Below are 23,370 nucleotides of genomic sequence, written 5' to 3'. Positions count from 1 at the left end.
ACCCCAAAGGCACCTTTTGGAGCCCAGCAGCACTGGCTGCAGGGTTTCCATGATCTGAGAGGTTAAAAGGCACTTGAACCCTGAGGTGAGAGCCTCTGGCACACACTCTGAGAGTGATTTATGGCCTCTCCACTCACCCAGAGCCAGCTTAATGCCTTTCTTCTATTTATTTTTTTTTTTGTTGTCACTGTAAAATAAATAGGAAGAGGATTTAAAATTCAGACTCTTAGCCCAGACCTTGCTGCTGCAGGACCAGCAAAAAGGGGGGCTTGGGGCTGTGATTTACAAGCTCCCAAATCAGGAGTTGTTTTCATATTACCTGCTTTGCAAGGGAAGTTCCTACTTGGAAGAAAAATAAACTTGGAAATGCACAAAAACACCCCAAGGGGACTGGGAATGGGAGTGGTGCTGGGGAAAGGAGAGCCCAGCAGGGATTTCCCAGGAGCCATCCCGGCCACCCTGGTTGTACCTGTCAGTGATGTGACCCAAGGAGGAGCTGCATCCACTGCTGCCATCCTGCATTCTCTGCTGCCATCCTGAATCCATGAGTTCCCTCCTGCATCCTCTGGGCACAGTGCATGCGTGAGGGCTGTCATCCTACAGAGCTTGTGGGGCTGCTCCAGGCACGCTGGACACGGTTCCCCACCATCCCACCACCATTCCGGGTCCCCAGCACCACCCAGAGCCACTGCTCCCATCTCTCCTGTGACAGCTTCACCAGTGCCACTGCTGGCTTTGCTAAGGAAGTTTCTGAAGACTCAGGCTGTGAAATCCTGCCCTTTGTATAAACATTTTAATTACAATTTTCCGGGACTTCTTTCCTAAGATAAACACATTTTACTTGCAAATTGCTTCTGCTGTCTTTACCCACCCCCCAGCACTGCTGCAGCTGCTGGGTTTAATATTTAATGAAACTGCCTCTGGGCTGGGCTGGATGTGGCAGCGGGGCCGAGGGGCAGCAGAGCAGCCCCAGAGTGCCCGGGGTGAGCCTTGGGCACAGCCTGAGAGCAGGAGAAGGGCGGCTCCTTTGTCCTGCAGGGCCACCACGGCTGGGAGGGACTCTGGCAAAAGGACCTCGTGCCTGGGGCACAGCAGCTGTGACGTGTGCCCCTGCCAGGAGGGGCAATCACCCACCCCGCCTGTCCTGCGGGATGCCAGGCGGCTTCTGGGCTTGGACATGGCCCCCATGGCAGGGGAGCTGGGCTTGGCCAGCTGCTCCTCACTTCCCACCAATGGCACCACAGCCACTGTGCCACCACAGCCCCTGTGCCACCACGGCCCCCATGCCACTACGGCCCCTGTGCCACCATGGCCCCTGTGCCACCACAACCCCTGTGCTATCACAGCCCCTGTGCCACCATGGCCCCTGTGCCACCACAGCCCCTGTGCCACCACAGCCCCTGTGCCATCACAGCCCCTGTGCCACCACAGTCCCTGTGCCACCATGGCCCCTGTGCCACCACAGCCCCTGTGCCATCACAGCCCCTGTGCCATCACAGCCCCTGTGCCACCATGGCCCCTGTGCCACCACAACCCCTGTGCCATCACAGCCCCTGTGCCACCATGACCCCTGTCCCACCATGGCCCTTGTGCCACCGCTGCCCATCCCTGGGGCCACCCCACGATGAGGAAATGCCATTAGCTGTGCATGTGGCACCTCATGTGCCACCACTTGTAGATCAGGTCTCTGGGCACCACGAGTTAGAGCCTGCCAGCCCCGAGGCAGTGGGAGCTGCAGTCCTGGCAGCCTTGCTCTTGTGCAGGTCCTGTGGGAATGGGGGGTTTGTCACCTGTGAGTTCTCTGTGTGGCTTCTCCAGTGACACTCCAGCTGAAGCCAGAGCTGGCAGAGCTCAGGGTCTGCATGGGCCCCCCACAGTGCTCCCTTGGGGGAGCACAGGGTGACCCCGATCCCAGCCCCAGAGACAGTGCTCTGGCACGTGTGGCTCCCAGCCAGGCAGGCAGCACCAAGCTGTGCCATGCTGGCAGTATCTGCTGTCAGTGTAGATCCCATGGGAACTGGCCCTGGCTGAGCCCCTGGCTCTGCTCACAGACACGGGGTCTGGCTCCAGCTCCAGTGGGGCGCATGGTCAGCACCACACAGGGCCTTGGTTTGCTTTAAACCCACCCTGCTCGCCCCACAGGCACCAGGATCACACATAGGAAACCAACCGAGCGCTCCCACTGCTCTGTCTTTTATTCCTTCACTTTTTTTCCCCTTTTTCTCTCTTCAAATCTTCCTTTGAAACCCAAACTTCCTGCAGTTTGAAATGGACAATCAGGCCGCTCCGGCAGCTGCAGCCCGAGAGCTTCAGCTCTTGGCAGGAGGATCAGAACTACAAAACTATTTCTTTGAGGCAAATTATGCATTCATCCAGCTCATTTGAAACAAAATATGATTTGCAATTTAACTTTCCATAATGAGCTCCTGCTATTATACCGTTTCCATAATGGCTGGTTTCATTGGAACAGATTGTTGGTGCACATGGTTTACAAAACATTTTCAATGCAAGCCCCGTTTTTTCTTATTTTAAATAGCAACAGCTGCTAAGCATGATAATTATTGTATTTCATCAAAATAAACTTACCGAGTTGCTTCTTGATGCCACTCATTGCAGTTTTCCAGCGGACCTGCAGGTTATTAAAGAAGCTGAAACTTTAATTCAGCAAAGTGAGAGCAGTACCTCGGCAGGGACACCTTCCACTAGCCCAGGTTGCTTCAAGCCCTGTTCAATCTGGCCTTGAACACTTCCAGGGATGGGGCAGCCACAGCTTCTCTGGGCAACCTGTGCCAGGGCCTCCCCAGCCTCACAGGGGAGAATTATTTTCTAATATCCCATCTAAACTTACTCTCTGACAGTTTGAAGCCATTCTCCCTTCTCTTGTCACTATATGCTCTTGTAAAAAGTTCCTCTCCATCTTTCTTGTAGGCTCCCTTCAGGTATGGAAGGCCAGGAGCAGACAATGAGAACCTGCAATGACTAATTGCTAATTGCACTTACCTGCATCACTGTTTCCCAGAGCACCCATCAGAGCTCCCCCAGCTCTGGAGCAGCCCCAGAGCTGCAGCCACGGCCACACAGCACCAGTCTCCCCTCCCCAAACATGCCCAGCTCCTGCTGACCTTCTCCAACACCAGCTCAGGGGGTCAAGGAGGATTTTCTCCTCTGGTGACTGTCTGGAGGTTAATGGCAAAGGGACGGGAGTTTATCAGCAAAGAGCAGGTGAAAGTCCTATTTGTTGAAAATTTTCTGGGGGGCTATTGAGAGCTGGGTCAGTCGGAGATTTATGGGTGTGCAGGCACTTGTGGCAGAGGATAACGATGCTGGAGAAGCTATTCCAGCCCCAAGTGAAAGGCTGCCCTTTACAGCACCTCAGCATTTGGATTTAGATGACATACAGTAATGGCACCACAGAAGCCATTACTGTCCATCAAGTAAATAATAAACACACGATATAAATCACTTGGCCTTACCCAGGCTCTCACAAACTATGGCAAACACTAAAAAAACCCCCCAAAAAATCAAAGCCAGAAAGGACAAAGGATGATGTCAAGGAAGGAACAGCCAAAGCTCTGCAGGAAGAGGGACTGGGGAGCCTCCTTTGCAGCAAACCATGGTGAGGGCTGTGCGCTTGTCCTGATGTGGATGTGGAATTAGGGAAGGAAGGGTGAAAAGCAGAGCTCTGTGCTGCAGCCAGGACCCAGCTGCCATCTCCCCTCCATGGGCTCTGTGCCAGTGCCAGCTCCTGCGGCTGACAGCGCTTCCCCGCCGGGCTTGTCATCACAGCACCAACACAGCAATTAAAACCTCCCTTGGGAGGCAAACGGAAAGGCAGCCCACAGGCACCAGCAAAGCAGCGCCCCAGCCATGCCTGGGAGCCATCCCCAGTTCCCACAGCCATAGCTGGGTCCCTCTGTGTCCGCAGGGCTGGTCCCAGCCCCCCTGGGGCAGCCCCCAGCCGTGTGTCCCTGCCATGCCGAGTCCTGTTTCACCCCTGGGGAGCTGTGAGTGACCCACGGTGGGGCCACTGCTGTGCCTGGCACTGACACAACAGATACCGACCTCAGCAGGCACGTTTGCTGCGGTGCCACCTGGGATGGATGGTCCCGGTTCCTCCTGTCTGTGGGATCGTTCCAAGGGCAAAGACTGAATCACCCAAAGTCTTCTTCTCTGGCCAGAAGAGCCCACACGCTCATGTTCATTTTGCAGTGTTTACAGTGCTCCCACGATGATCTAACACTGCACAAAGCCATTGTAGGATAAATATAGAGCACTGCAGCACCATAAATCAGCCTGCTCAGGAGCAAGGGGAGGATCGGGTTTGCTGGTGGGATGTGGGTCTGCTGGGACTCCGAGAAGCTGTATCTGCACATGACATCGGGCTCCTTTGTCACCACCTGGGCTGTCCTGCCCGTGCTGGAGGCGACTCCAGGCACTGCCATGGGATCCATGCCCGGCCTGCCCTCGCCAGCGGGTCGGCGTGGCTGGTGTTGGGAACAGCGCCGGCAGCCCAGCGCAGACCATGGGCTATCATACTGTTTATCAAGGGCTGGCGGAAAGAAAACAAGGTAATGGGGCATTTGCTGATTCAATTCGTTGAATTTGAACAAATCTTTTTAATCTTCCTCCCCTGAGGATTGGAAAGGTCAGGAAATAGGCAGAATGTGCACTTTCAGGTATTGAAATTAAACTTGTTAAGAAATCCATATTGATTTGCACTTCTCTGAGAAATATTGAAGCCTCCAGATTTAGCCTGGGTATTGATTTTCTCTTCCAGGGGAAAGACATGGGCACAAAGGAAAGATATTACACGTGGCAGTAAACACCTTCAATCACAGCCTGCTCTGCCTCCACAAACAAACGGCCTGGCCGTGCTGGGAGAGCAGGGCCAGCACTGACCCGGCTCCTCTGTGCCCACGGGGACCTCACTCCCTGCCTGGGCAGGGGTCGGTGCCCCACACCTGACAGGGCTGAAGAGGCATTTGGGCAGTGCCCTTAAAGCCATGGTTTAGCTTTTGGTTGGGCAGTTTGAGAGGGTCAGTGCAGGTCCCTCCTGGCTGAACTGTTCCACTCTGTTCTATTCCATGTTTTGTGCTTCCAGCCCTTTCACTACTTTGTTTTTAAATATTGCCCTAAGATCCGGGTGCTACTCTTCCTTGACTGTTTTTAACACATGCAATCAGCAACTACAGGCAATTAAGAGGCCCAATTATCATCTGAATCAGTCTTCTCAGAACAACCCCCTTCAAAATAACAGCAAATAAGGGGGAGGCAAATGAAACTCTTCCCTATGAGGGTGGGGAGGCCCTGGCACAGGTTGCCCAGAGAAGCTGTGGCTGCCCCTGGATCCCTGGAAGTGTCCAAGGCCAGGTTGGACGGGGCTTGGAGCAACCTGGGCTGGTGGGAGGTGTCCCTGCCCATGGCAGGGGGTGGGACTGGATGGGCTTTAAGGTCCCTTCCAACCCGTTCTGGGATTCTATGAAGAACGTGCCTGCAGCCCTGTGCTGAGGGGCAGATGGCCCTGCCTGGGGCCATTTGCGGAGCTCCAGGAAGGATTTCACTCCAGCAAAGCTCCTGTGCCAGGTTTCCCACAGTGACCCGACCGTTATTCCCAGATGGAATTAGGATGTGCCCCGTGACCAGCCACACTCTTACTTTGGGTGGGAGACCCAGGGCAGGGCTTCTCAAAGACACACACACCAGGCACCAGATGTTTCCTTTCTGTGAAGAGCAGAGCAAACAGGAGTCTCGCTGCCCCCAGATCACCCCCGGGGACCTCGTGGGAATCCATCACTTCTGTCAGAACATTAAATAAGATTTCAATTAAGTGACACATCATCACAGACCAGCTGCTTCAAAATTGCCTCCATTTAGACAAGCTCTGGTCCAGCAGGAGAGTTTAAAGCCAAACCTCCACCTGCTCACAAGTGTCCTGGCATTCCCAGACTGACCTCCCTCCTCCCTGCCAGCCACGGCGCGCGCCTCTCCGGTGCCCACAGCAGGGTCAGTGTGACCTATGCAGCCAAGGAACTTGCCAAACTGGACTATTTTATTGTTGTTTTTCTCACGGATCTCCCAACCATTAGGGAATCCCACCCCATCCGCGTGCGGCCGCAGCCCAGCCGGCCCCAGCTGCTCCCGCAGCACCACGATCACACTCTGCCTCCTTGGCTGTGCCCAGACAGCCATCTCTGACTGCTGTGTATCAACTGTAGGGAATTAATTCATTTTCTTGCAACATTAGAGGTGAATTAAATGCTGGATACTTGCTACCAGTCACTGGAGAAATTCTGCTCCTGAGTCCTTTCATGGGAAGGAAGAAAGGAAGGAAGGCAGGAAGGAAGGAAGAAAGGAAGGCAGGAAAGCAGGAAGGCAGGAAGGAAGGAAGGAAGGAAAAAAGCCCTTTCAAGACCACAGAAAATTGCAAAAGGATGTTTCTTCCAACCCGACATGACAAAATTGAATTCCAAGCTATTTAATGCATGCACGAAACGCCATAGAGGAACCCAGCCCGAGCACTCCGTCCAGCACGACAGGGAAGGGGGTTTGGAACACGAGCATCGCTCCGGCACCAACTCAGTGCTTCCAGCTCCGGACTTCCAGGCGATTCCACTTAAGTGTAACTACCGGGTTAAGGGTTCTCACGGACAGGGCTATCGCCAGCATTTCCATGGACACACAGCTACGGGAACACTGCGGTTATGATCACACGAACGATGGAGACCTCGGGAAGCCGCTGTCCCGGGGGGTTGGAACCCCACTCAGTCTGCAGGGCGCCAGGGCCAGGGTCCCAGCACGGCCCCGTCCCCTCCCCACCGGGGGTCCCGTCCCCCCGCGGCCGCAGCCACCTGGCCCGGCCGGTGGCTTTTCCAGGAGTGAAAAACCAGCCCCGCAGGCGGGGGCTTGGGGAGCCTCTGGGTTTGTCCTTAAAAACGGGGTTTCACGGGTTACACCATCACAAGGGTGATGCCATGCAGCCTGCCCACGGCCCTGCCCGCCTCAGACCGGCGTGGTTCGTCTGTTGGCCGGGTTGTTGTGCAAAGACTCCTTGAACTCTTTGGGGATGGAGTTATGGACCTGTAAAAAACCGTGGTCCCGCTCCGAGTTAAGCAGTGTCCCCATGGTGACCTTGGAGGGATCCCTGGAGAGGGTGAACATGGAGATGTCGGTGGAGGGGATGGTGCTGAACCCCTTGCTGATGGGTGACATGTCCCGGGAGCGGGGCTCGGTGGAGCGGGAGCTGGACCGCCGGCGGAAGCGGTACCTGTAGGGGGGGAGGCGGGTGAAAGCCGACTTCTTCAGCAGCTCTGAGTGGGACCTGGCGCGGATCTGGCGGTGCTTCTCGATGTACATGTGCACGGCAATCACCCCCACCATCTCAGCAATGATGAAGGACAGGGCTCCAAAGTAGAAGGACCAGCCGTAGGAGTAGCTCTTCTTGGAGTCGCTCTGCCCCGGGTCCCCCGCGTTGGCCGAGATGTAGACTATGATCCCGATGATGTTGCTGAGACCTGCAGGGGAGGACGAGGGACAGGCGCTCACCTGGGTGGCAGGAGCGGGATGGGAGGATGTGTCCCCACGGGGCACCAACCCCTCTGCCAGCACGCTGGGTCCAAACCCCCTCACAGACCTCTGCTATCCCAGTATAACTACATACACCGAGTATATCTGTATATTCCTGGATACTGGAAGGTTAGAAGGAACAACCCCTATTTTGTTTAGAAAAGGGACATTTCAAGAGCTCGTTGTGCTTTGCTTTGCTGAGCAATGAACCACAGGAGCCCAGTCTGTGGCCAGAGCAGAGACATCCCAAAGGGCACAAAGGGATCCCTCCAGCACAAACCCCAGCTTGCAATGACCCGTGGGAGCACAGGGAAGCTGGAATGGCTCTAGGTCTTTCCATTTCTGCTGGAGCTTGGAGGTTTTATTTGAGATGGGGGCAGTTTGTGCCCTGCCAGCAGCCAGTGGGGCTGTGCTGCAGGGCTGGGGAGTGGCTGGTGCATTCCCGGATTTACTTAATGAATCGATTATGTTCTCTCTGCTGTTTTCTCATCTGCATCAGCAGCTCCTGCCAGCCAAGGAGGGAGAGTCATTTGTCTCTTTGTGGGGAGAAGAAAAACACAAAATAGAGCAGTTTCTTGAGACAAAGACATTGTCACACAATAATCAGGGGAAGTGTTGGGGAACAGCACAGAGAAATGAGTAATCCAGCAGGAACGGCCTCTCCAGAGAGTGATTTCCGTGCAGGACTGCAGCAGCCGCTCTGCCTGGTCCTGCTGCTGCCAGCACAGTGCCCGCTGACCGACAGGGCCCCCCGAGACCCGTCTGGGGGCCGGGTAATCCCCCAGTGGGACAGCTGCCACCCTTCCCAGGCTGCAGCACCTGCACGGATCCTGCTTGGCACAGAGCAGGGTGGATGCTTGCAGTGCTGTCCAGCACAGTGACCAAGGCCACAGACCCCTGATGGTTTACCCCTGCCGTGGGGATTTTCCCACCTGGATGGGACAGCTCACAAACCCCAGAATCTGTGTGGACAGCCTGGAAGGACCCACGCCCCGTCTCTCAGTCGCCCCTCTCCCCCCAGGCTGGCAGAGCCCCCGGGCAGCTCCTACCTGCAGAGACGAAGAAGATGCCGGCGCTGAGGATGACGTTGTGTTTGCTCTTGTAGAACTCGCTGGCGGCCACGCACAGGCCCCCGAAGAACAGCAGCCCCACACTGAGGATGGGGAAGACACTGGATGCTCTCACTGCACCTGTGGGACAGGGAGCAGGGCAGGATCAGCTCCTGGGGTGGGGGCTGCCAACACCCCCCCCAATGCCTGCACCCGGGAGGGAGCAGTGCAAGGGCATGTTTGGGGCTGCCAGGAGGGTGGGGAGACCCAGCACAGGTCCCCACTATGCATCCTCTGCTTGTCATGGAATCCTGGAATGGTTTGGGTTGGAAGGGACTTTGGAAATCATCCCATCCCATCCCCTGCCATGGGCAGGGACACTTTCCACTAGCCCAGGTTGCTCCAAGCCCCGTCCAACCTGTCTTGGACACTTCCAGGGATGGGGCAGCCACAGCTTCTCTGGGCAACCTGTGCCAGGGCCTCACCACCCTCACAGGGGAGAATTTCTTCCCGGTATCTCTATTGCTCCAGATCCCAACACCAGCCCTGCAGGCCCCATGATTCCAGCCTCAAGAACAGCTTAATCCCTGAATTTCTTTTCCCCCCACCTCTTAGGCTATTTTTTCCAGCCTTGTCACACACTCAGCACCAGCAATTTACCTTCCCATTACCAAACACACCACCCACAGGTTTCAGCTGTGGATGTGCCTCTGGAGTCTGGGGTGGCAGAAACCACACAGATCTCACCAGGCTGGGGAGGAACTGCCAACCACAGGGTCAGGAACCTTTCCTGTAGGGCCCAAACTGTCACAGCTGCTTTGAAAGCCAAAATTTGCAAACTAATACACCTCAAGTTCAACAAAAAGTAATTTTCTGATGTAGAAGAGGAACATTTTCAAAATGAACAGAGAGCCCAGGCCCTGGAGCCCAGCACAATGCCGTGACCCTGGCACTGGGCTCCATCCCACAGGATCAGCTCTGGCAGCACCAGTCTCTGCGTGCTTGGGAATCACTGACCGGGCCCTACACAAAGAAGGGTCTTTCCTGAATGGATCAGCTCCCAAAATGACAGTAGAGAGTAATGAATACAGCAAATCACTACCTGCTGCACCAAAAATACACTGTGCCTTGGTTTGGGCTCTCATCCCTCGATTAGGGCTGTTATTAAAGCACAGAAATACAGAGCGGCCCCATTAAAATGCCACTCTGGGGGCTTTAAAATAGACTTTTTACTTTAAATGTGGGAGGGGGTGGGAGAACTTCGATGCTAATCTCCTAAAACTGCAAACCTATTCCATTAAAACCCCTCCCCTCTCTGCTTGGTGAGCAGAGCTGTAGCAACTGGGGAGTTCAGAGCAACATCTGGCTGAGCAGCAGCTGGGTCAGGCGGGGGATTGGGACTGAGCACTGGGCACAGGGCCCTTCTCCTGGGATTCCTGCCAGCCCCAGGGGCTCAGAGAGCACCCAGGGCTGCCACCGCCTCCAAGGCTGCCACGTGCTCCTGCTGCCATATGTTCTTGTTTGGAAACACAGGTGTTGGAATGAACCCTCAGCTGTGCAGGTTCCACAGCCTGTCACACACGTATGTGGCTGCTGACGGGCTGGGCATCCTTGCCCGTGTGGCTTTGCATGTTGGGCCGTGTCATTTGTGTCCAGGCTCTGCCACAAGGTGTCCCAGTGCATTCACACACGTGTCTGCAGAGCACTGAAGGGACTGTGCCCCTCCTCTGGGGGGTCAACCTCACCCAGCCTCAGGGGTCCCCATCTCGTCCCCTGAAAGGGGAAATTTAGGTTAGATATAAGGAAGAAATCCCTCCCTGGGAGGGTGGGGAGGCCCTGGCACAGGTTGCCCAAGGAAGCTGTGGCTGCCCCACTCCTGGAGGCGTCCAAGGCCAAGTTGGATGAGGCTTGAAGCAACCTGGGCTAGTGGAAGGTGTCCCTGCCAGTGGCATAGGGGTAGGACTAGATAATATTTAAATACTAAGGTCCCTTCCAACCCAGGCCATTCTAGGATTCTGTGATTCTCTGTGTGGTTCTGCCCTGAGGGTTTGCTCACGCCAGAGACAGGAGAACCTGCTTTTCCCAGGAGAGCTGCCAGTTTGATTTTCCTCTGTATCCCTGCACTCGGCTGCCACTGCAGAGCACGTGGCAGATGCTCATTGTGCTCTCCCAGCAAATCCAGCCTGGCTGGAGACTCTGGGAACAGGGACACCAGCACGAACAGGGCATGAATACAAACCCCTGTAGTGCTGCACCACAGACACACGGGGTCCCAGTTCCCTCTGGGGGACCCCAATAAGCTCAGGCCATGCAGCAGCTCTTGGGACTGGCCATGGGGACGGTGAGAGCCAGACAAATGTGCCACTGACACGTGGTCCTATTGGGTAACCTGAGGATCACTGCTGCTGCACGGGCAGCCAGGGGGGCTGTGACCCATCAGCCTTCTACCAGTAGGTTGGGGGGACCTGCTGGGGGACTGGGATGGGGGTGCCCTGCAGGGGGGGTTAGGGGGTGCCCAGGGAATGTGCACCGTGGGGAAGCAGAACTCACGGAGGAGATATTCGGCCGTGTCTTGCTCGTAGTCTGCATCCTCAGGGAAGTGGTCGATTTTCTTGCACACTCCTCGGAAGGTTCCTGGGAACACACAAGCCAGAAAACACTCAGACCTCCCTGCACTGGCTGGAGCTCTGCAGGATGTGCAGCAGCCCAGAGGCCTGAGTGTTTTAAACAGGGAAACTGAGGCACAGCCTGGGACTCCTCTGGAGGGGCAAGGTAAGAGGAACTGCAGCATCTCCCTAGAGAAAGGGGAGCCCTCTCATCACAGTGGCACTGGAGAACGTGGTCAGGTCATGCTGGCTCTGTCCCCTCTCCCATGGGAGCAGGATAAGACATGTCCCCAGGGGACAGGGCTCCAGGCAGGAGAAGCCCACCCTCACAGTGTCCTGCACACTCTCGGGCTGCACTCAGGGGAGCTGAGCGTCGTGACAGGCATCAATTAAAGCTTGGAGATGAAGCTCTGGAGGAGGCAAGCTGTCATCCAGAGGGAGACACGGCATCCGAGGGAGAACCGCCTGCTCCCGTTGCTTTGGGAACTCTGGGAGAAGGGGATGCACTGGGCACAGCAAGGACACACCAGCTGCACAGCACAGCCCCCAGCCTCCTCTTCCTCTCAGCTTTTGGTTTCCACCCACGTTCTCCCGGTATCCAGAGCCAGCAGGCTCTGCCCCACTCACCCCACAGTCACCCCCCATGTGTCCCTCTGCTCTCCAGCCATCAGGCACTGCCAGAGGGGGCTGCACCAACTGAGCCCTGCTCTGAGTGGGCACAGGCAGGGCAACGTGCCCGGCCGCCCAGGGGGAGGGGGTGGGCAGGGGGGCAGCCCCAGCTCCACTGCAACTATCTCACGCTCTGACATTTATTTTGGCTCCTTTATTCCCTCTGTTCATCAACTGATGCTCGTTGCCATGACAATGCTGAGCCACCTGACACACAACTTCAGCCTCCAAACACATACCACAACAAGGCTGAAATCCCAAAAAGCCCCCCCTGACCTCCAGAATGCTCCCTGAGGATAGAGTCCTGCCTCAGGGAGCTGTGGCTGGAAATGGCTCCGGGGATGGATGAAGCAGCTGCTCAGGGTCAGCTGGGCTACATGGCACATCCTCAGCCATCAGCTCCCCATCCCCTAGTGATGGCAAATGAAATTCCAGGTATTCCTCTCCCAGCTTTATAGCTGGGCCTGGGCTACAGCAGCAATACCACATCATGGACAGCAAAGAAGTGGATTTTGTCCAGGTCCTCAGCTTCTGGAGTCTCCTGCTCTGTCTACATTTCCTTAGCAAGAACTCGAGGCAGCAGTGATGCCAGATTACCTGCTCCTGGATCACTGCTCCTGGCTGCCTCTGACCCTGCCAGATCCAAGGCCACAGCTGTGAGCTCAGGCAGAGGATGTCCTGCTCCAGTGCTGGCCAGAGCAGGACTCATTGGGACACTGTCTCATCAGGATGGTGTCTCACTGGGATATGTCCTGGCTCAGGTATGGCTCAGCCACTTGCTCTGGGCACTTGCAGCCTCAGCCCCTACTCACACCTCGCCTGGGCACACCTCTCCAGCCCTGGGTGTGGATCCAGTGGTGGGCACAGCCCTGGGCACGGCACCAGTGTGGCTCATGCTGGTCCGGGGGGCTGCTACCTCCCACCCCAGACACCTCTCCCCATGCTGACATCAGTCAGACCCCCCTCTCAGCTGGGAGCACACCAGGCTGGTGGTTCCAGCACATCCTAACCTGCTCCCAAGTCCTTTCCCAGGCGCTGGCCGTGCCTGTGCTGCAGCCCCAGGCTGTGAGAGTGAATCACACCTCGGGGTTGGTTCGTCTGCCGGGCGAGCGCCAGTGCAGGCAGCGCTGCCGCCGGGACTCGCTCCCTGCTCGGCTGTCTCGGTGCTGGATCTGCCTAATTTCCTCTCCCTATTAGTATGAATCCCAATTAGGTAGCTTGGCTGATCTCCACAGTTCCCTGCCGGAGCCTGGCACGGCAGCAGCCGGCTCTGCCCCGAGCCCGGGGCTGTGCAGGGATCCCGACCTGCTGACTGCCCTGGCCCGCCCTGGCACCGGGCAGCACAGAGGAGCTACACCTGCCTGTCCCATCTTCCAGCTGGGTTCTGCTCCAGAACCCCCGAATGCATCCAGCAGGTTGACAAGCTTGGCTTGCTCATGCAAGGACACGTGCTGGGCTCCCCCAGACCCACAGACAGGCTGGGACGGTTCCTGGCCAACAGGCACCAGCAAGGAGACATAAGAACAATGTTCTGAATCAGCTGGAGACGTGCCAGCCCCAAAGCCTGCAACGTAATCCTTTGCCACATTCCACAGCTCTTCCATTTTACATCCCTGTTTTCTTTTCCAGAAAAGCATCTGCAGTTGCACAACCCACCACCGCCTCAGTGCTCTCCTGTGGCCAACATGGACACGTTGGCAGTGAGAAATGCTGCTGCCACGTCCAGGGAGAGAGGCACAGCCCTTGAGGTGGCACTTTGAGCCTGAACAAGTCAGCGAACAGATCAGCAACATCACCAGAGTAAGTGCCTGGGTGAGCCAGGCAGAGCGGGTGGGAAGAGGAGCACTGGGGATGAGCTGTGCTCTCTACCACCAGGACACTCATGGTGGCACAGGGACAAGCGTGTTCTTCAAACACTTGCTGTGTGCTGTGGCACTGCACGCCCTGCCCAGGCTACATTAGAACCTCCACCATGAAGCCAGAGCAGCTCCTGACTCCCCTGCAGCATCTTCCACATAAACAACTGAGCTGCTCCATAGAGGGGAGCAGCTGGAGGAGCTCGGTCAGGAGCTGAGACTACCAAGCCCCAGTTGGGGTCTCCTGCTCTGCCTCTCCCTGGCCCTCCTGCCTTTTGGGGTGCCAGGGGTACCTGGTCATGGCAGGGTTAGTGTGAGCAACCCCACCTCTGCCACCAGTTGGGTGCTTACCTCTCTCTTCACCCTTCACAGCAGCTACACACCCCTGGCCAGGAGCAGAGCACATCCACCCATGCTTTGCCCCACCTTCACTCAGCTGCAGGTCAAACTCTCCATGCAATGGTCTCACTTTAACCCAGGGGTGCCCTGAGAACCTGCAGGGATGGCAGGAAGCCCTCTCCAACTGGGAAATCTTCTAGGGCACGTTGTACGTGTCAGCAACAGGACCGTGGGCTGTGTGGTACCCATAACGTGTCCCTGCCCAGCACCTCCAGGCTCCCTGCAGTGAGCCCTGTCTTTAGGTGACACCAGATTCAATTTGGAAGCAATGGACTCGTCCAGCACACTTTGCAGTCACTGTTTTCTACGGGCATCCCTTCCTTTCCTGCCCCACCCCCGGGGCTGTTTGCATCCCATACTCCGCAGAATCCTTCGATCCTTTCATCCCCCCAGCTGGGAGCTCCACCAAGTGCACATTGGAATATGTGAGTGGTGGCTGCCCCCGGAGCCCCCGCTCCCCCCTGGAGCCCCCACTCCCCCCGGGGCCCAGGGCAGGGCGTTGTGGTTCCCCTGCTCTGCTCACTCGTGTTTCTCTGCACACACTGAGCTCCCGGCCCCGCGGTTATCGGCGCATGCAGAGGCAATTAATTGATTTGATCTCAGGTCGTTTTCCTCTCAGAGCCCTTTTCCCCAGAGAGGCCTGGGGGGAACAGGGAGGGGGTTGCAAGGGAAGTACGATGGTGTAAATATGGCCAAGAATATCGATCCCAGCCCGGCGAGCCAGAAGACTAAAGAGCTCCAGTTACGGTGTTAAAATCTCATTACTTTTCATCCAGTGGAACAGTTTTTCAGGGACCATTCTGGGTGTTACTAGTGTGTGCAAAGGAAGAGACAGGCTGGGAAGGATGAGCTAAGACCACTCTTAAATGAGAACAAAATTCCTTGCTTCCCTAATTCTGGCTCAGCTAGGAGGAGTCAAGGTCACATTCCAGCCCTCAGCTCTCTACTCCCAATAAATCCAAGTGAGTTATCTCCCAAGTTGTGGTTTCCAGTAATGGCCTTCCTAAAGACACTACATTACACCAAACCCATTTGGAGGCAATGGCAGTCATTGTGATCTAAGTTCTCTGAAAAATAGTATTTTGGAGAACCAGTGGTCGGAGTTGAGCTGGGAAGTGCTGGGGTAGGAGCCTGTGGCACATCCCAGGGATGCTCAGGCTCTGCATGCACTCCCTGAGTAACAAGAGCAAGATACCTAAATATCTCCAAGGAATTAAAACTTCAGGGCTCATCTTTTTTTACCTCCCACCCACCTCCCAGATGCTTGGAGAGATGGAAAGAAATTCATCTGTGTTCCTTCCCTTCCCCAGCTCCAGGCTCTGCGAGGAATCCTGAGGCTCTTTGCACAAGGTCCCTGGTGTGAGATTGCAGAGCCCTGGGGTTTTGAGTCTTTGTTAGCCATGGCCAGCACCCAGTGGCCACTGTGAAGGGCTCAGTGGGTGGCATTGAGCAGCTCCTGTCCCCTGGGAAGGGCTGTGGGGGTCCCAGCAACCCCCCCAGCACCTTGTTTGCCTCCTGCTGAATTTTCAACACAGCCCAATTTCAAAGACACACAGCAGCTTAGAAAAGCATCAGGGAAGGCTGGTGGGATGGCTACAGACCCCTGACCTACAGCTCAGAGCAACACAGCTGGAATTGTTGCTGGAGCCAAAGACAAGAGGTGCTTACCCCCCAGGGCAAAGAAGACTCGGGGAGCCAGGTGAGGGACCTGTCCTGGCCATTACCTGTGACTCCTCAGACTGTTACTGTCACCTGCCTCCTCACACAAGCATCTGCTGCCCTCAACTCTCCTGGAGAGTGGCTGAATTAAGGCAAAACCTGTGTGCTCATTCAACAAAAGCCCCAGTTCTGCACTACCCTCTAGCCAGGATCTCCCCATGTCGGGATGGGTGCTGGGCTCCCCAGCACCTGGCAGTGGGAGGAATCCTCCTCCTCAGGACCGAGTTCTCCTGCAGCACATCCCCATCGCCCCGGCAGCCCCACACCAGCTTCCCACCGCGGCACCGGCGTAATCTGGCTCCATCTCCACTTCACACCCTCTCCCCCTCTCTGCAGTGGTGGTTTGTGGCTGAGCAGAGGCACCTACACAGATATGCTTGTTCTGAAGGACTTTTTTCCTGTTTTTGTAAAAAAAAAAAAAATAACAGTGGAAAAAACCCAAGTCAGATGAAAGGAGCGCAAGAGCGAGGAGGCGGCAGAGGTGGCTCCGCTGTGCCGGTCGGACGCCAAGGCCGGTGAGAGCACACGCCTGAACACACACAGCGGGGAAGAACCGAGCCCCCCGTGCCTCCTGACAGCTCAGCAGGGGGTGGGGAGCAGCAAATGCCCCTGACGGGCATCCCCCCGGGGGACACCGAGGGCACAGCCTGGCACTCGCACCAGGGAGGGCTGGGAGCTCCCGCCAGCTCCAGCCCGCGAGGTGCCAGCGATCGGCGCGTGGCACAGGGACTTCACTCCCTCGGTGGTGCTAAAAGGGAAAAAAAAATAATAAAAAAAAAAAAAATCTACATTTTGACAGTGACTCATCATCTCCCATTCTGGAATCTGTGGGGTTGGTGCAACCTACACAAGGCAGTTCAGAAAAGCAAAACAATTCTGAATAACAGAGGAGGAGAAAAAAGTTTGCAGCTGATGGGTAATTTCCAGCCCTCCACTCTGAGGGTTTAGCTGGGTTTTCTCATTAGAAAAGTAGTCAGGTAACGCTCTGGAGCTGCTTCCAGGGGCTCCTCTCGTGCTCCCCGGGGGTTCCTTCTTCCCTCCATCTTGCCGCCTTCCTCTTTCCATCCTTCTACATTTCTGGAGCTCATGGCAGGGACACACCGCGCTCCTGGGAGATGCTGGGATCGGGTAGGAAGGTGCAGGGGGCTGAGGTGAGTGTGGGGTCCAGGGTGGCCCCTTCCCTGCTGTCCCCTCTGTGGCACAGCGATGGCAATGGGCAGCAGCTGCTGATGCCAGGAGCCCTCACATCGTGCTGGGGAGGAGAGCACTCATCAGCATGTCTAAGGAAATCATTTCATGTTTTATCTTTAACAGTGAATAAACATTGATTTTTATTTTAAAAAGTAATTGACATTCCTATGAGAGTGCAATGAGCACTGGAGCAGCCAGAATCAGCGTAAATAAGCCATGTGCTAGAAATTAATGAGCTTCACTGATTGAGTTTATCTGTTTAAATTAATACAATTTTAGCAATTAAAAAAAATAATGATCTTTTGTTTGTTTGCCTGCTTGGAGATGTTGATGGTAAGAGACGGGGCAGAGCAGGAGCCCTGGCCCCAGTTGAGCATCCCAGTGCCTGAGGCAGCAGGACCTCTGTCCGTGCAGCCAGAGCAGGATCCCCCTCTTCCTTGTTTAATGAACATTTTAGATTCACTCGGGTTAACTGATGAGCTTCTGGGAAGGGTTTGCCTTCCAGCCTCCTCCTTGGCTGTAACAGGGATGGCCAGCTCAACCCTGGAGATTCCTGGACCACACAGCTTTTTGCTAACAGGACTCGGGGAAAGTGGGTCCATCCTGCACCATAGGAGCTTGTGCCTGTTTGGGAAAGGGGACTTGGGCTCATCCCCATCCTCTCCTTCCCACCCCTCCTGAGAACTGGCTAGAGCTGGCAGAAGCTCACAGTCCACTACTGGTGTGAGTGCCTGGTCTTTAAGGTCCCTTCCAATCCAAACCATTCTGTGATTCCATGATTCTACCGTCCCAGCCACCAGCTGGACAATTAACAGAAGGATCCAGACTCATTCATTTGTAGGAGTGAGTATGACCCATGTGGTGTTTCATGGCCAGAACACTGAAAACTGATGATAAAAACTGCCCAGATGGGACCAGAGGGAAAAACAAGAGTCAAGAGTGTAAAACCTGAGATCCTCTGGTTAAATAAGCTGCCAGTAATCCAGACCAAGAGAGTCTGTGGGAGTGGGTGCTCCGGTGTCTGCTCACACCCCAAGCTGTGCCAGAGGCCGGATCAACCCCAGGCTGCTTAAGCACCTATTTATACTAAGGAGGAGAGAAGCTGCGTTATGATGGGGAGCTGGAGGTTTCACTTCACCAGTATTAAAATGTCCTCTGAATTTCTAAAAAACCTATAAATGACAATTTCATAGCTGTGAAGCGTGGCATCCAGCACAGGGGAGTGCTATTTTCGACTCTGTGTTGACAGCTGAAGGGGAATGGATCACAGAATTAAAAACTAGTTGCAGCTCAAGTCCAAGCAATCACGGCTTGATTACACTTCTTATGGGCACACAGAGGCAAGTCCAAGGCACCAGCACAGACTCCTGGTGCTTTGAGAGGTCAATTCACAGAGCAGAAAACAATTATAAGCCAAATCAGTTAGGAGAATGGATTTAAACATAAAAACATGACTGTGAATGGAGAATGATTTAAGAGTGTTTTGCCCCAAACTCCATCACCACGATGGGAGTTTGTATCAGTTTAGAAACTGCCTGGCTAATACGTAAACAGCTATAAAAATAAAAACAGGCCCAACAAAGAGAAGAAAGGAGATATTCATAACTCTGAATATAAATCAGAAGCACAGAATTGTAGAGCGCTGATAAAGGCGCAAACAAACAGCAGAAAACCAACCAAACGTCCTTCCCCGGTGCACTGGGCTGAGCAGCAGCAGCAGAAAGGAGCAGTGCCGGCGCCCGTCCCCCAACAACGGCAGCAGCGTTAGTCACAGGCCCCAGGAACGTTAAATAACCCATCACAGCCACAGCACTTCACATCCAGCACAGGCACATCCCGGAGCTTGGGGAGACGCGGGGAAGGAGCCGGCTGAGCAACGAACAGCTGCTGGAAACGCCGCGCCGGGAAGGGTGAGGAGGGAGACGCTCCACTGCCCGCCCTGCCCCTGCTCCAGCCCCCAGCTGTGCCACTGCATCCCTCTCGCTGCTCTGGGTGCCTGGGATGGCACCTGGTGGCACCAGTGAGGACTCAAACAAGGGGACAGGCCATGGACACAGAGTGACGAGATCGCTGGTCATGGTTGCTCCAAGCCCCGTCCAACCTGGCCTCGGACACTTCCAGGGATGGGGCAGCCACAGCTCAGGGCACCCTGTGCCAGGGCCTCCCCACCCTCAATGTTCCCTATTTCAAGCTGAAGCAGCTGCTCAGATTTGTGACCAACACTACAGCCCATGTTTGAAGGAAGGTGTTACTAAACTCAGAGGGGGCTCAGAGGCAGAGGTTCGGGAGGTGCCGGAGAAGCCCAGCAGGCAGTGAGCCCCTCCATGCCCTCAGCACAGCCTGACCTCAGCCCAGCACTGCAGTTTGAGGGCTGCTAAAAGCAAATCATTCTCCAAAGGAGCCCCACTGTGCGGAATATCAGGACTAAAAATATGTAAATCGTCATGGAAAGCACTGTCAGAGCTGCAGCGAGACGAGCCAGTTGCCAAAAGGCAATTTTGAATTTCCAAGCTCACTGCACGAGGCATTAAAAAGGTCACTATTTCTGAAATAAGGATCTTTACAAATAAACACATTTGCCGAGGCCTCGGTGAGTCATTCCAGAGCGGAGCAGAGAGCATTTCCACCCTAATGCTCCTGACAGGCCGGGAGCAGGGGAATCTTTTCATGTTTACAGTTCATCAATAGTTATTACAGCTGCACAGTCAATCTTTAAAGCACATTTAGCCTGGGAGGAGGCTCGGCAGGTTGTTTTCCCTGAAAAACTGATATTAAATTTATTACATTCTCCCTCTTTTATAGCATCGATTTGAAGGTAAGCATTTGAACTTCAAATACGTGACTGCCACTCCAGTACCTGCCTTTTTTTAAATATATCTATACTTCTGTCACATCTTCCTGGTATAAATATTTGAAGTTTTCGGCTGATGCGCTAAAAGGGCCTCGATCCATCACAGCCTATTTATTCCAGGGAATGCAGTGGGCATCGTGCTGCTGCTTTGCTGGTGCAGGAGGTGGGTGCTGGCATCCTGCAGCCGCAGCTCCCTGCTCCCCTCCCCGCCGGTGCCGGGCTCGCCCCGGGCCGGGGGTGCGGGTCCGGGCCGGCGCTGCCGCGGGTCCCGCGGGTCCCGGCACATCCAGCACCGCCGGATTTAGCTCTGCCTGCCGGGAGGCTGAGCCGCCTCCTCACCATCTGCGGGAGGGAAGCGAGCCCCGGGGAGCGGCTCCAACGGCCCAGATGGGGAAAGCGACATTCGGGAGTAGCACCATAGTTTCACTCTTGGCTTTTTTTGGAGAACAAGAAGGGACTCTCCTTCCAGACAGAGCATCAGGAGAGAACTTTGCTGGTGAACAAGTGAGTGACGCCAACCTCACCTTCTCCCTCTAAGAAATAAAAGCTGCCTTCCTGATCCGCCCAGAAATCCGGAGCCATTCCCATGGCACAGCACTCGCCCTGCCCTGTGCCTTTGGGAGAGCTCTGCCCTTGGGAACACCTGCACAGTACCAGACTAGCAGCAGCTCCCTGCCTAGGGCAGGGACAGGGGATGGTACATCTTGTCCATTACCCATCACTTTGGGATTTTACAGCACCAAGAGACCTCAACACATGACAACCAGCTGCCCTGGACATCTGAAACACTCCCCTGCCCCCGGGCAGCCCGTGGGACTCCTCTGTCTCCAGCTCTGCTGTTCCTGCCCACGCTGCAGCCCCAGCACTGCAGGCTCCACATCCAGCCACCCTCTGGGCAGGGAGCAGGACCCCCCTCCCAGCTACAAACCAGTTCCACTCCAACACGCGTCAGACCCAGGCAAACTGCTTCACAGTCCCTGAGCTGCTCACACCCTCACCTTGGCCATTAACCAGCCTCACCCTCCCCAGCTTCCCAAACCTGGCTCAAAGCACAAAGTACTCTGCTGGAAGAACTCTGGTCTGTGAAACAATCCCAGTTCCATGGTAGCCCTGCCATTCCAGGAGCAAAACAATTCCAGTTCCCTGTGCCTCTGCCCTTCCAGGAGCCAAACAGAGCTCTAAGGGGAAGAGGAGTAACATAGGAAAGCCCTTGAGATGATGGCACACAGAGCTTCACCACTCATACAATGCTTTCTATCTTCTGCCTCTTTTGCATTCAATCACAGAGACAGCCCATCCTGCTGCTGCTCAGCCAGCTCTGCCACCAGCTGTGAGGACAGTGAGACCATGCCAGGCTGCCTGCTCTGGTTCCACCAGCACCAGTCCCCCAGAACTTACCTGGGGCTGCCTCTGTGGATTCACTCCCCTATTTTCATCTCCAGCTTGTGCCTAGGATGTGGCTTTGCCCTCAGCATGGCTCTGCCCACAAAGCATGTTCCTGCGGGGAGACCTGTGCCTGCAGCAGCCCTTTAATAGCTCTGTCCCAGCTGCAGCCCAGCAGCTCCACCTGGTTAGTGCTGACAGCACCCACCTGCCCCACTCTGGATGATGCACCGGCAGTGTGGACCATGAGCTGGATGGGGAATGGATGGAGAACAACAGCTCTGAGGAGAGCTGGAGAGGGACTTTGGACAAGGGTATGGAATGATAGGACAAGGAGAATGGCTTCACACTGACAGAACAGGGTTAGATGGGATATTGGGAAGAAATTCTTCCCTGTGAGGGTGGTGAGATCCTGGCACAGAGAAGCTGTGGCTGCCCCATCCCTAGAAGTGTCCAAGGCCAGGTTGGATGGGTCTTGGAGTAATCTGGGCTAGTGCAAGGTGTCCCTGCCCATGGTAGAAGGATGAGTCTGAATGGTCTTTAAGGTGCCTTCCAACACAAATCATTCCATGGGTCTATGATTCTGTTATCCCCAGTTTACAGATGGGTAGTGGAGCACTGGAGAGATCACAAGCATCTGCTCATTTTGGTGCTCAGCTGGAGCTGTGCAGATTTCACAGCCTGTTCCAGGCTCTGCGCGGGAGGTGACGGCGCTGTCGCAGCCCAGGCAGCGCTGCCGAGCCTGTGCCACCAGCGGGGCTGAGCCCACACCCGGGAACCAACTTGGGAGCTCATGGGATGTTCTGCTTCTCCTATTTTCTGGAAGACTTCTCATCCTGGAGGGGAGATCTGTTCAAAGTGACATGGCAAGTAATTTCTGAAGGCTGGCTGAGCTTGTGTACCTTGCCCAGCCCCAGCCTAAGGCACGGGGCTGCCGCCGGGACCCTCCGGTGAGCGGCACGGGCAGTGTCACACGCACGGCACCAGTGCTGGGCCGCGGCGGTGGAGAGCAGCTCCCGCAGGGCCGATGTCACCGCAGCCGTCCCCTGCACGCTGCAGTGGCACAGGGGCCGTTCCGTGGGGCGGTCCCCCAGCCCGGGGTCCCCCAGCCCGGGGTGCCCCAGACGGGCCGTGCCGGGGCAGGATGGCTCAGGTGCGGGGGCGCCGGCACGTCTGTCTGTCTGTCTGTCTGTCACCTCAGCCGCGAGCGAGCCGCGATTCCCAGCGCAGCCAGACGGACTCGTCTGGGGGAGGCAGCGCGGCTCCGCCGGGGGGATCGAAGGGATCGGGGGATCGGCCCCGCAGGGGAGAGTGGGCGGTTCCTGCCCAGGAGCTGCTGCGGGCTGAGGGGGGGATGGCAGCGGTGGGACTTGGGGCAGGTTGGGGCAATATGCAGAGAAGATCCTATTTAATGTTATTATCTGTAATTATTTAAAACATGCACACCGCCTCCCCCGACTTCTCTGCGGTGCCCTCACAGGACCACACTTTGATGCCGGGTGAGAGAAGCAGAAGCCGCGGTTCCGGCTCCTCCCCAGCCGAGAGGTCTCACACCCCGCTGCAGCTTTCCTGCTTCCTATGCAAGGCGCGATCGCTCTGATCCTTCTCCAGCTTCTCACGTTGGAGAGAAGGCCAAAGACTGATGTACAGAGAACACTTTCATCCTCGGCTGGAGCGTGCTGAGGAGCGACAAGAGATTCTCCCGGCACGGGGAGAAGGAGTCGCGGGGCTGCGAGAGGCTCCCAGCCCCCGGCAGCAGCCCGGGCGGGCAGGGGGGAGCAGCACGTCCCCATCTGGAGGGGGCCCCGCTCGGCTGCACGTCGGGGTCCCGCTCCCAGCCCGCTCCGCCCGGCACAGCTGCTGCACCGCGATAAGGGCTGCGGGGCTGCTCAGGCAAATGGAGGATTTGGCAAGGATGCCCTGCATCCCGGCAGGAATGACTGCTCAGGTGGCCGGACACACAGCCGGGCTGCGGCAGGAACAGCCGCCGGGAGGTCACAGTCCGCCTCTCCAAGTGACAGTGACCTTTCCCAGCCAGGCAGCGGCCCTGGGCCGGGGTCGGACAGGAGGCTCCCGGGGAAGGC

At 56.0% G+C, this 23,370-nt stretch overlaps 1 protein-coding gene across 2 annotated transcripts in view; it reads right to left on the bottom strand.

The window, feature by feature from the left end:
• Positions 1-6,027: 6,027 nt before the first annotated feature.
• CACNG3 (calcium voltage-gated channel auxiliary subunit gamma 3) overlaps positions 6,028-23,370 on the bottom strand; it is a 28,275-nt gene continuing 10,932 nt past the window's right edge. For both annotated transcript variants that reach the window (XM_032704428.1, XM_032704427.1), the window contains 3 exons: positions 11,163-11,246; positions 8,613-8,753; positions 6,028-7,511 (listed from right to left, as the gene is read on the bottom strand). In XM_032704428.1, coding sequence (XP_032560319.1) covers positions 7,000-7,511; positions 8,613-8,753; positions 11,163-11,246 — 737 coding nt within the window. In that variant the 3' untranslated portion in view covers positions 6,028-6,999. The remainder of the gene's footprint in view (positions 7,512-8,612; positions 8,754-11,162; positions 11,247-23,370) is intronic.

This window comes from Chiroxiphia lanceolata, chromosome 16 (assembly GCF_009829145.1).
Source record: "Chiroxiphia lanceolata isolate bChiLan1 chromosome 16, bChiLan1.pri, whole genome shotgun sequence".
NCBI lineage: Eukaryota > Metazoa > Chordata > Aves > Passeriformes > Pipridae > Chiroxiphia > Chiroxiphia lanceolata.
Note: the sequence above shows the minus strand (reverse complement) of the source record. Positions and strands in the feature narration are given on the sequence as shown.